At 43.3% G+C, this 13,521-nt stretch overlaps 1 protein-coding gene across 9 annotated transcripts in view; it reads right to left on the bottom strand.

Moving 5' to 3' along the window:
* The window catches only part of RSU1 (Ras suppressor protein 1), a 355,401-nt gene that overhangs the window by 285,421 nt on the left and 56,459 nt on the right, over nt 1-13,521 (bottom strand). For all 9 annotated transcript variants that reach the window (XM_019833992.3, XM_045060946.1, XM_019833993.2 and 6 more), the window contains 4 exons: nt 11,938-12,058; nt 4,686-4,804; nt 2,997-3,079; nt 2,611-2,725 (listed from right to left, as the gene is read on the bottom strand). In XM_019833992.3, the coding sequence (XP_019689551.1) occupies nt 2,611-2,725; nt 2,997-3,079; nt 4,686-4,804; nt 11,938-12,058 (438 nt within the window). The remainder of the gene's footprint in view (nt 1-2,610; nt 2,726-2,996; nt 3,080-4,685; nt 4,805-11,937; nt 12,059-13,521) is intronic.

Below are 13,521 nucleotides of genomic sequence, written 5' to 3' on the forward strand. Positions count from 1 at the left end.
CTACTTTCGACCTCTAACAGAAACTCCCAGGGGGTCATGATTTATGATTTATTTCCAGCTAAGTACTTGCCTGTCATTAGGGAAATCTGCCATGAGGCAGATGTTGGGATTAAGCTTTCCTAGGTATGGCTTGAAAAACAGTCATTTAGTGACTTTCTCCTCAACTGTACTCTTGAGTAAAATATATATATACATATATATATATATGTATGTGTATATATATATGTATGTATGTGTATATATATACACACACACACATACACACACACATATATTAATAAATTATATATAATAACAAAAATTAATATATATATATATAATTTGTTACTGGAGAGCTTAACAGAAATGTTAGATAAGTAGGACTAGATTTTAAGCAAGATATTTAAATGGATAAGCAATATGATTTAAGATTTCAAAATATGTAAGGACATAGGTGTTCACTTGGGTATATCTTCCTAGCAAAGTTATTACCTGATAGAAATCACTGATCAATGCCCTCGCTCGCTTCTCTGCTTGAAAAATGAAATAAAATAACAAAACACACTTCAAAAAAAAAAAGAAAGAAGGAAGGAAGGAAGGAAGGAAGGAAGGAAGGAAGGAAGGGGAGAGAGAGAGAGAGAAAGAGAGAGAGAGAGAGAGAGAGAGAGAGAGAGAGAGAGAGAGAGAAAGAAAGAAAGAAAGAAAGAAAGAAAGAAAGAAGAAAGAAAGAAAGAAAGAAAGAAAGAAAGAAAAAGAAAGAAGTTTCTCCTAATCACACTACCCAAGAACGCACACCAGAAGCATAGAGGGAGCTTTTCCAAATGGCACGAGAATTCGTCTCCTGCAGGGGGATTTTGATTCACCAGGTCGGGGAAGAAGCAGGTATGTGTATTCTGCCAAAGCCCCCCAGGTATCACTAATGCTACCACCCCTGGTCAACAGTCACAGTACAAACCCTTTCTTCTGACAAGGAGTTTTTCGCCTTAAAAACGTTCGCAACGATCTTTCCTTGGTCCCGCAGCCTGCTCCTAAGTGACGCATGACAACTTGTAACTGTGAGGACAACGTGCTGAGCTACTTCTCAGCCCTTCAAATTGGCGCAAGTTCCTCCAGACCTTTTACAACGACAAAGTTGACCAAGGAGATGGGGCAAGTGGTGCTGAAACTTTCCATCGTTCCATGAAACCACAGGAATGCTTTTCCTTCACACCACAACCCCCTGTGATGAAAACGTTCCGTACCTGGGTTTTCCCCGGGGGTAGCCACGAGCCGTACATGGATACTGAGCGCTGGAAATGTGGCCTTGGCTTCCACAAGGGGAGCATGGCTCTGGGCGGACGTCAAACTCTGCCTCCGCATGGCCTTCCCAGCACCTTGCCAGGTGAGTCCTCATTTCATTAACTCATTCAGTACCCATTCCTCAAGCACCAACCTGAAGCCTAGAGCATGGCAGGCACGGGGCACCCAGCAGGGAGGGAATATAAAACCCCACCCCGCTCTCATGGAGCTTTCGTTCCAAGTGGCAACCCCTGGCCTCTTTCAAATGGCCAGGTTCACTTGAGGTACTTGCTCAAAGAACTCTGGGTTAAACGTGCGATTTTTTTGTTCGTTTTTTTTTTTTTTCAAATTATGGGATTCTGGAGCAGAAAAGCAAATATTCACAGTTTGAGGAACAATGCAGTTCAATGGGTTGAAGGAATGAGAGAACACGGAGGGTCTGCACGAGAGAAGTAAACTCATGAAACCTTTCCAGAAGAGCAGAATACGTCGGCAACAGAGTAACAGGTTTGAACGTGATTTCCGAGGGACGTCATAAGCCCACCCTGGGCCATGTGAATCAGCAGGCAGAGGACTAAGATTCATCTGCCACAGAAGCAGGACGAGGGAATTCTCAGCTGGAACATATTTAGCAATTCCCATGGAAGTGGAGTCAGGCTAGAACCAAATGCACGATGGCAAAAGGTATCTTCACGCAGCCGTAACAAATACTTTATGTGGCAAAAGTTTTCAAGGGATTAAAACTAAAAACTAAGAGATTAAAAAAAAAAAAAACATAAGAGTGGTGGGTTGATTAAAAAGTTGTTGGGGTGCCCAGGAGGTTCAGTTGATTAAGCACCCGACTTTGGCTCAGGTCATGATCTCACAGCTCGTGGGTTCGAGCCGCACATCGGGCCCTGGGCTGACAGCTCGGAGCCTGGAGCCTGCTTCCGATTCTGTGTCTCCCTCTCTCTCTGCCCCACCCATTTGCGTGCCCTCTCTCAAAAAATGAATAAATGTAAATAAATAAGTAATTAATTAATTGTTAAAGAAATCATCAGCCAGCAAAGGAGGAGACACAGACAAGACCGCTACGACTACCCTAGGGCTGTTTCCCCAGACCCCATGCCCGGGCCGAGCTGGGTTATTCTTCATCAGCAGTTTCTCTGGGTGCTCGGGCTGCTGAACACAGCAGCATGCCAGGTCAAACCCTTAACAGCTGAACCCTGGTCAAGGACAAATGCTTCTAGAAATGATCAGAAGGAGCACCTCGGAGGAGGGTGCTTGCCAAGAGGAGAGAGCGTTGCTCAGAACTGCCGCACCGGGATCACTGATATTAATGAAACCCCGAGTTGACATCATCAGCAACCTTACCTAGTTCTGGGGGCAGAACGGTCAGGCGGTTCCCCTGAATGTGGAGTTCCTTAAGCTGAGTAAGCTCTCCGATTTCTTTAGGCAGCGAGATCAGGTCGTTATCCCTAAGGCTGAGCTAAATATAAGAAAACAAGGGGTTGTCAAAACAGTTTTCACGTAAAGAGGCGCTCAACAGAAGCTCTCGTCCTTTCCATGCCCTCTCTTCTTTGAAGGCTCAATGCTTTCAATTTATTTACAAGTGCCTACAGATGAACAACAAACAGTATCGGGAGTGGTGGCTGATTCCTACACAACAAACCTCACCCCTGCTCAAATTGACTTGATTCTACTCCTACAAGGGCTGCAGAAGTGAATTGATTTTCCAAGAATTTAGATAAATTACTTACTATCTGCAACTTTGTGAGCTTCCCGATATCTGGCGGCAGGATTTCAAAATCGTTGTCACTTAGATAGAGTGCACGCAGGGTGGCTGCGAATTAAACAGCGATATATAAACAGGGTGGCATGAAATCCAACCATTTGAGGTCTGATCAATACAAGGGAGTCAGCTTTGATTAATAACCCCGGCTCGGTGAAAAGCCTGTGACACACCTAAGGCTCCCAATAATAAGAAGCAGGTCAAACTTAGATTTACTGGCTTATTGTGGGGCTGGTGTGGTCAGGAAAACATCTATATCCAAGAGGACTGACACAATTAGCAACCGTGGGCATCGGCAGTTTTTGGCACAGGGTTTCAAGACGCTTTCAGGAAAGAGAGCGACTTTTCTTCTATCATTTCCGATCCACATTTATGCTTTGCGTCCGTATGTATAACAAAGAAAACCACTGTGACATTGGTGTCAACGCTTCAGGCAAAAAGGTTCTGTCGTGTAAATGCAACTATGTTAAAAATAAATAACTAAAAGGCTTTCCGGTGATGAAGGCCATAATCACAGTTCATTGTTTAATAATCGGGCTAATTATTATTAATTGCTTCTCTAGCCTTAACCACAAAAATAAATGAGGACAAAGGAGCTAACAGGACGACATGGGAATTCACAAATAGAGAAACCCTAACCCAGGCAGAATATCAGCGGTCAGAAATTTGTTCACAAGATTACACAGCCCCGAACTACGGAAGGAAAAAATCCTAACGCATCTTTTTTATCGCTGACCAAAAAGAAGTATAATCAGAGGTCTGTTTTGTTTGCTTACAGGTATTCAATTACACTCAAATGTTTTAAAATTCGACAGAACTCTGTGTTAATATACACAACAAAATCTCCTTCATGGCCCATGAAAATATTTTAGAATTGGCTTCATCATGTGCTTGGGAAAATCTGGGGGAGAGAATATGCATAAGGTTATAAATGAAGTTTTGGAGACCAGCTCAGAAAATTCAGAATCTCTGGATGCCATACGTGTCACTATTTGGAGAAGCAGAACACTCATTTAAGGAAAGCAAATCTTTCCTAAATATTTTGTGAGTTCTCAGAAAAATCAGTTTTCCCTCATTTTTACGGGTATCTGCAGCAAGAAATCTGCTTGCAAAGAATACAGTCGAAAAGATAAAGTGTGTTTATCTATGACAATTTCTTGACGTTTGATTGTATTCTATAGATGAAACAGACCACATCATTGACAGTATTTTTTAGGAGGCTTAAAAAGTTCTGTCAGTAGCTTACTAATGCATATTTTTATATATAATTGGTTGAAATATCTTTGGGGAAATAGCTTACAAAGAGTTAATTGCAACATGGGAGAACACATACATTATTATTATTTTTTTGCATGCTCTTTAAGAAGGAAGTCAAGTTCTTTAGCTAAATGTGAGACTCGATCTCATTTAGGTACATAATCTCTATCCGGAAGTTAATATGACATTACTAAGTCCACTTGAGCTCAATGGTGTCAGCTAACTATATATCAAACATACATACTGCTGAGCTATGAAGGAATATTCAAAAGAAATGTGCGAAGAAAAAAATATATACGTCCAATAATTTCTCTTGGAGTTTGGGCCCTGGCAAATAAATTTCACTTTCAGAACGCAAAGTACCATTTTAAGGAGATTTATAGAATTAAAAGTTTCTTACTAAGGTAGAAGAAGTTTCCGGGAAGAGAGTTTTCATTCAAGTTGTTGTAAGTCAAATCAAGGACCTCAAGAGCTGGGAGAGAGCCAAATCCTCGAGGCAAAGTATTCAGTCTGTTCATGCTGTGGTTGGGGAAAAAAAAAAAAAAATCCAAGACGTCACACACAAAATGTTTATGTTCAGACATCACCTCTGTGTCACAGGCCGAAGAGCCGTGTGTAAGAGACTGAAAACTCAGAAGAGGCCATAATTCTGCAATCACTTTATGTTCTTTTAACCAACACAGTAATTATAGTTAGAGAACCTCTATGCTCATTAAACATCTGAAAATGTCTCATCATTTTCTGCAAGGAAGCTCAGTCCCTGTGTTACACAGAAACTTCAATCATCACAAAGTATCTGTCCATCCAGAGAAAAACTGCCTCACGGATGTGGCAATAATAATTCCTCAAAAGATACAGATTAAGCTTTGTCGTTTTTAGACATTTGCTTTATTTCATTTATTCCAATGGAAGAAAAAAAATCACTTTCTTGTTATGCAATTACTAACATTCAAAATGATCTCCAATTACAACAGTGATTGCCAGGGGCTGAAGGAGGGAGAAATGGGGAGTTGTTTAATGGGTATAGAGTTTTGCCTGATGAGTAACTTCTGGAAGTTGGTGCACAAGAACGTGAATATACTTAACGCTACAGAATCATAGACTTAACAATGGTTAAGACGGTAAATCTTATGTGTATTTCTTCATAATTGAAAATTAATATATATATGTATGTATTTCCACTGAAATCTAAAGTAAATATACTGTTACTATCTTTTATTATTTTCTTTAAGACCCTTACTTTTCTTAATGTGGTTCCATTTGAGCATACTTAAAAGAGGATTTAAAAAAAATTTTAAATATTTACTTCTGAGAGAGAGAGAGACAGAGCATGAGCAGGGGAGGGGAAGAGAGAGAGGGAGACACAGAATCCAAAGCAGGTTGCAGGCTCCAAGCTGTCAGCACAGAGCCCAACACAGGGCTTGAACCCCCGAACCATAAGATCATGACCTGAGCCGAAGTTGGACACTTAACCAACTGATCCACCAGGCACACCCCAAAATTTTTTTAGTCTAATATAAGATTAAAGATAGGAGGATTGAAGGGTAGGAGGAACTGTGACATTAAAATGCTTCGAGGCCTCGATCCTTCTCATACTAGATACAATCCTGTCCACAGCTGCCAATCACCCACCAACCAGGCCTCATAAGAAAAAACTGATAGCACAAGGGGAAACCGAGGTCAAAGCGATTTCTACCTTTTGGGTAGGAAAGTCACTGGTTAACTTTACACTTAATAAAAGTAACCCCCACGACCCTTTGCCGTAATGACAACAACGGATTGTTTCTACCAATTCACTGCGTGTGAAGCACACTGACATCAAGTTTCACCTGGGTCACCAGAACGATCACGTAGTTCAGGCAGGACAGCGCTTACTACCATGTATTTAGAGCTGACATGAATTAAGTGACAAGGACTTCTGGCTCGCCTGGTGAGGGTGACAGGTATCTGGGAGCACCCAGCCCCTCCCCCCGATGCCTAGATTCCAACGCAAGGATCTGAGGAAACTGAAAGAAAAATCACCAATACTGGACAAAGCACGGAGGTGTACATTAGGTGTTTCTTTACCGCTCTAAGTTACCTCTTTTTGAAAATCACCAATAAAGTTCTTGTTTCCAAACACAGTAGTAGACTTTGGAAAGATGAGGTGCAGGAAAGTGCCAGTCAGCCTTCCTCAGAGCAAAGAGACATCTCCCAGAAGGAGATCTCCATCTCCAGCCCAGAGTGAGCCTGAGACTGTCCACCTGATGGACAGAGGTGGTTCTCTTTGCTAAGAGAACCAGAGGGGGTTCTGAGCCAGAGGTGGTTCTCCTTGAGACAGAAACCAATACCCCCAGGGTGTCCGGATCACTGCAGAGGCCCCCCGTGCAGTGACAGCAGTGACGGCAGGGAGCTCGCCAACCTGGCAGGCAGAAAGGAAGCCCCAACTCAAATGCTTAAGAGGGTCCGGAGGCGCTGCTGGCCACAAACAAGGAGCCGCAGGGGCGCACGTGGTCCCCAGCCATCTCCACGCCCACGCGTGGGACCGTGGCTCTGGGGGCCCCTGCGGGTGTCCGTGAGAGGTAACAGCAGGGGCAGACAGAGCTGGGTGACAGTCCGAGTCCAGCCTGGCGCCGCTAGCTGGGTGACCTTGGGGAGGTTGCTCAGCTTGTCTGAGACCCAGTTTCTTCGACGGGAACATGAGGAGAGCAGTACTTTCCGGAAGGATCGCGAGGGGGCTGACAGCTGAGACGTCTGAAGCAGCTTGGAAGATCTGTGGCTCGCAAAGGGTCCTCGAGAAAGGAGAGTCATCACTACCACTGGTTTTCAGGAAGCCTGAGAGAAATTTTGACTCGGTTTCCAACAGGTAAGCTCACCCTGGGAGAAGACCGCTGTGGGCAGCCTGAACAACTGAGCGGGGCTTTCCTGTCTGGGTTGCCAGCTTACCCTCAGATCACCTCCAGTGTTTACACACAAAGTTGCTTACGGCGCTCATGCGTGTCATGATGGTAAGAATTCTTCTGTCTGCCCATGAACCTTGTTTCCAGTGTGTTTTGGAAAAGGGAAAGCGCCTGCACACGATGTAGAAATTTATAAAACCAGGGGGTCGAAGGCTGGTCGGCATCTTTTTTCTTTCTCTTTTTCAAAAGCTAGGAAGGTCCTTCCGAATGCTTCCCTTCTGGAACGTTTTGACTTCCAGAGGTCCTCTTGGGCTCCTCTTGCTTCAGTAAAACCTTCTTAGTTATTAGCTAAGGGTAATAATTCTTCTCACGTCCACGGTGACCCACTCACGCACACAGCCACTCAGAACTGTACTTACTGAAAACTTCTAAGTTTCACATGATGAGCTCCAGCATCTCACGGGGTCAAAAACCATTCCAGAAGAGTTAGCCCACAGTGCTACTGTACTGAGATTATCCCAGAAATAATTACCAGCAAGTAGCCAATGTGGCTTTATATTCTGTAGAAAATGACCACAAAATGAACCACATTTAAACAATTAGAAACATAATAAAACTTTATTTATTCAGAGGGCCTAAAAATCCCTTCAGGCCTTGCCATCATCAGGATAAACAGCAAATACCGTATATAACTTTGAAAGCAACTTCTGGTTGAGCGTGCTGTTCAGAATATGCATGTACGTGGCCTAAATGCTGTGCTGTAGGGTCTGGTCTGTGTGTGTACAGACGTCATTTTTATTTTAACTCCAGTACAGTTAACACACGGTGTTACATCTATACGTAAGTCTCGGGTGTACAATACAGTGATTCAACGCTTGCATGCGTCACCCAGTGCTCATCCCAAGTGCACTCCTTAATGCCCTTCACCTATTTCGCCCATCCCCCCACCCACCTCCCCTCTGGTCACCATCAGTTTGTTCTCTTAAGACTCTGTTTTGTGGCTGGTCTCCGTTCTTCTGTGTTCGTTTGTTTTGTCTCTAAGTTCTGCATATGAGTGAAATCATATGGTGTTTGTCTTTCTCTGACTTATTTCCTTAGCAGCAGGCCTTCTAGATCCATCCATGTTGTTGCAAATGGCAAGACTTCATTGTTTTCTGTGGCTGAGAAGTACGTGCACACACACACACACACACACCACATCATTCCTTCATCTACTGAAGGACGGCTTCTATATTTGAGCTATTGCAAATAATGCTATTAACATAGGGGTGCATCTATCTTTTCAAATTACTGTTTTCGTATTCTTTGGGTATGAAAGTAGTACGGGGTACTAATACACAGTAGTGGGGTTACGGGATCATATGGTAGTTCTGTTTTTAATTTTTTGAGCAACCTCAAATGTTTTCCACAGTGACCGCACCAGTTTGCATTCCCACAGGCAGGGCATGAGAGTTCCTTTTTCTCCACATCCTCACCAGCAGTTGGTGTCTCTTGTGTTTTTGACTTCAGCCATTCTGCCAGAGGTGAGGGGATGTCTCATTACGGTTTTGGTTTGCATTTCTCTGATGATGAGTGATGTTGAGCATTTTTCAGGTGTTTTTTGGCCACTGAATGTCTTCTTTGGTGACATGTCTGTGTATGTCTTCTGCCCATTTCTTAACTGGATTATTTGGGGTTTTTTCGTGTTGAGTTTTTTGGTGTCTCCTGTGTGTCTATTTTTATTCAGACTGCTTCCTCTAAAGAGTCCTCTCTCTATAACTCTCCTTAAACAGGGCTATGCAGGTATAATTCTTTATGCCATTTGAGAACAGAAATATCCTTTATTGAAACTCATGTTAATTCCTCTCCCAGAGAGCTAAGAATTTTTGTTCAAACTTTGACAATTCCATCTATGTAGCAATGTAATTAAATACACAGAAAGTTTTACACAATGAATAAAACACCGAGAGCCAAAAATGCAAACAGCTCCAAAGACAACAGAGAGGGAACTAAGATGCGTTTGACTAAAAAAAGAAAACTTTTTAACTCTGTCCTAAGGTACCTCCAACCCAACTGAACAAAACCTGAGCTCATGATGTTATTCCCACAGCTGTCCCCATCTTTATTTGAGCTGCCCAGACAGACCCCCAGGCATCACCCATACCATCAGTGACCGTCTTGTGAGTTTTAGCTCTTAAGTATTTTTCACACAAAACCCCTCTCCTGGCTGGGCATTGCCACTGCCCTAGTTCACCTGGAACACTAATTCAGCGTGCTTAGGGGTGTCCTGACTGCTTCTTACCCCAACCTCCCCTCCGCATGACCTTTACTACAAAAATCCAATCTTTTCTCATACCTCCTGTTCTGCCGTAAAAGCTCCTCATGGTCGGCAGGATAAAATCAGAGCGCCTTTATTTGGCACCCAGGGCCACCCTGCCATTGTAGACATTTATTTATTTATCGTTGGTTTCCCCAACTGTGACGAACGCTCCATAAAGGTTGGATGGCTACTACCTAGAACAGTGCCTGGCACATAGTTGGGAGCTCAGGAAATACTCAGGAACGAAATAGCAGACACTCGTGCTTCTTTACCTGGCCGCACCTCTTCCCTCACCGCTTCCTGCCTCACACTTTACACTCAGCAACACTGAACATTTGCATGGAACACGCAGTACTCTCAGCTTGTAACCATGTCCTTCTTTTAAAAAAAAAATTTTTTTTTTAATGCTTATTTATTTTTGAGAGAGAGAGAGAGAGAGAGAGAGAGAGAGAGAGAGAGACAGGATGAGTGGGGGAGGGGCACGGAGAGGGAGACACAGAATCCAAACAGGCTCCAGGCTCCGAGCTGTCAGCACAGAGCCCGACGCAGGGCTTGAACTCCTGAACCGCGAGATCGTGACCTGAACCGAATTCGGATGCTCAACCGACTGAGCCACCCAGGCGCCCCATAATCATGTCATTCTTGCAGCCTGGGATGCATTCCTTCCGCCTCTGAGTCAGAGAAATTCATTTCCATGCATCAAATTTTGGCTCAAATACTGCCCCCTATGGGAATTTTCAGACAACCTCACCCGTTGACTAACCCCCTTGGCGGTCTCTCCCACCTGCCTTCAGACAACCTCCAGCATGTCAGGGACGTGGCTGTGAACCGTCACTGCTCATTTACAGCTGGCTCCGCCCCCACACTTCAGGCCAGGGACTGTGATTTTCACCACTGAACCCCAATACTAGCAAGGTTCCTGACACAGATGAGACACTTACATAGTCCTGAAGTAAATGAAACAAGGAAGAAAGTGATGATGACGGTGAGGGCAATGGACACAGCCAACACTAGGTACTGCTTACCGCGGACTGGGTACTGTGCTTGGCACCTTATATATAAATGACTCATTAAACCAATTAATCAAAAATTAACAGTAAGAATGTACCTAGTTTTGTACAGCTAGTATACACATCTAGTTTTAGCTTCTTGCTTATGTACAAATTAAAATCAAGACTTAATAATTCCCAAAACAAAGATATAAATGAGGGACCCTTTCTTTTCTGTTTTACCAGATGGGTACACAATCTCCATATGTGTAGGGGTAAAAGCCATCTGATTTAAGTCATATTCCCCTTTTCCTTTAAGCTCTACTTCCCCTCAGACATTAGGAAAGAGAATGCTCATGGATCTTTCCAAGATTATATCCTAAGCAGAGTGAACATCAAATGAGTCTCTAACCAAACTCCCCCTAGAAAGAATATGCTCAACTAAAAATCCTTCCATGAATAAGATGTTTTTTTTTTTTTCTTCATGATTCCTTCCTATGAAATTGATAAATACCTGGCTAGCTTCTATCACCATTCCATGTAAATCACTAGCTTAACTAAAGCATTTAATGGCTATAATTTAATGAATATGCAACTTCACACAGCGGATGAAGCATGAGTGGACAGCTTCACCTCACAGCTTTAACAATGAAGCTGGGATTCAGAAGCCCAAGTTCTGGTGGCATCTATGGAGTCTCGTGGAGAGGGCTGGACCCCAGATAATGGGGTCCTCTGCCTGGCTCGGTCACTAAGCTCAGGGGCAATCAGGAAAGAGTCACTGAGGCTCTCGGAAAGGGCCTGACTTCCACTCCACAAAATGAAAACTACTGCCCGCCCTACGTCCCTCATAATTGTTGAGAGGGTCAAATCCCGGCATGAGGACTTTGAAAACTGGAAAGCAACAGATGTATTATTATTATTATTATTCACTGCTACCTGGTTCTGCCACCTCAGCTGAATCGAACCTCCTCTCTTCAACTTTGTATAAAGAAAGACACAGGATTATAACCTCTCAACTACATAAAAGAATTGTAAGAATCAATGGAGCAGTGTTCGGAAATGTATCTTCCCTCCCCCCCCCCCCACTTCTGTGGAAGGAAGATGCTTTGTAAACGATTTCTACTTAAAACAGAGAGAAAAATCAACCACACTGCAACTGGTCTGAACAGTTAACGCTATGCAAATAAGTCCCTTTCCAGTCAATGTAACTGAAATAAAATTTTGTTAGAAACCAAATATGACAAAACACACACACACACACTCCCTTACTGCACCAACAATTAGCTTTGCAATTACTTCTGTAATAGATACGCATAATGCAGCCCACTGAAAAGACATATTAAAAGCAGTAAAACTTTTGTTAAAGTCCTACCACACAAAAAGAAATTAGAAGTCAGTAACAGACACGGTCCCTCCTGTGCTCATAGCCTGCACACGCCCTCCCCCTCTTCCTCTTCTGTTCTTTTCTCCTCCAGGGATACTCACCCCAGATTCAGGTGTTTGAGTTTTTGAAGGCTGCTGATCTGTGTGGGCAGCTCCTCAATCTGGTTATTAAAGAAGTTCAGCACTTCCAAATTCTTCAGCTCTGCTATGTTTGGCGGCACAGCTAGGGAAACAAAGATGCTGGGTGTGAATACAGGAACCTCGCTCTGCGTAAGGAACGCCAGCAACACATTGTGTTTTTCTTGCCCAGGAAAGAGAGATGAAACTCCAGTATGACCATCTGATTCACATATACATACATATTACTTTTTGTAGGTTTTTCTTAGGTTCACAACTCACCATCGAGTAGAAATGAAAACGCTTCTTTAAAGGGCAAGAGAGAATTTTAGGCTGCCATTAATAGCCCATAGGTGAATATTCCAAAGCATAAATTCTTTTATAACTGCCATACGATGCCTCACAAGTACGACTGTTTTCTTCCTTTGGGTTTCCTTGCACCTCTACCTGAAGGAAGACCGTAAACGCCAAAGCCCTTCCTGGTTAATGATACATTCATCAAGGTGTTTCAATAATCTGATTATCTGAAGAGCTGTTTTCTTTTTTTAAAGTTCATTTTTATTTATTTTGAAAGATAGAGTATGAGTAGGTAAGGACAGAGAGAGAGAGGAGAGAGAAAATCCCAAGCGGGCTCCCCACTGTCAGTACAGAGCCTCCTGATGCAGGGCTCGAACTCATGAACCATGAGATCATGACCTGAGCTGAGATCAAGAGTCGGACACTTAAGTGAGCCACCCCAGGGGCCACATGAAGAGCTGTTCGTCTTTACACTGCACTAAATCACAATGTAAGTTCAACCTCAAATGATGAAATATTCAACCAACCTCTTTCATGATTTTGGTTTCTGGTCTTTACACCTTGATCGATCACACACACACACACACACACACACACACACACACACACACACTTTACATCAGATTAGCAACAGATCAATGCACTGTTATTACACAGAAATATGAAAAACCAACTCAGTAGCATGATATGAATACTAGCATGCAGATCAAAGGTTAAGATAAACCAATGAGGACCTAAAAGAGTCTTCCTTCCCTAGAGCATATACTTGCAAATATCAACTTGCAGGCCAAAGGCATCTTTACCTCAAAAGTACTAACTCTCCATTGGTAGCAAGGAGATCTGTAACAGATGCCCCCCAACGCTAATCCAGCCTTCCTACAAACATTTGATACAAACCGTTGGCTTGTCCACGGTTCATGTCAATTCTAACACCAAGACTACCCATGTTACCGAAACCACTGACATGGGCCTTGGGTATAGCACAACAAAGGGTCATGTCTTATGTCAGTGCCTTTACTTCCCATCCCAACACCTTCCAGGGCGCGCTCCGGCAGACTGGGAAAAACCAGGAGCACCTTTACTTAGAACCACTACAAAGGTATACATCCGATTCCAAACAGACATCTGAAATAGTTAAGGAGGGAGCCGCTGCGGGAGCTCTGGTGCCTAACTCCCACGGAACAAGAATAAGGAGGGCAGGCACACTGTTCGTTACAGTTCTGAGTCCTCAATTTCAGCTTCATAAAATGTCTAAGGTATCGATGATCTGAC

This window comes from Felis catus, chromosome B4, assembly GCF_018350175.1.
Source record: "Felis catus isolate Fca126 chromosome B4, F.catus_Fca126_mat1.0, whole genome shotgun sequence".
Classification (NCBI taxonomy): Eukaryota; Metazoa; Chordata; class Mammalia; order Carnivora; family Felidae; genus Felis; species Felis catus.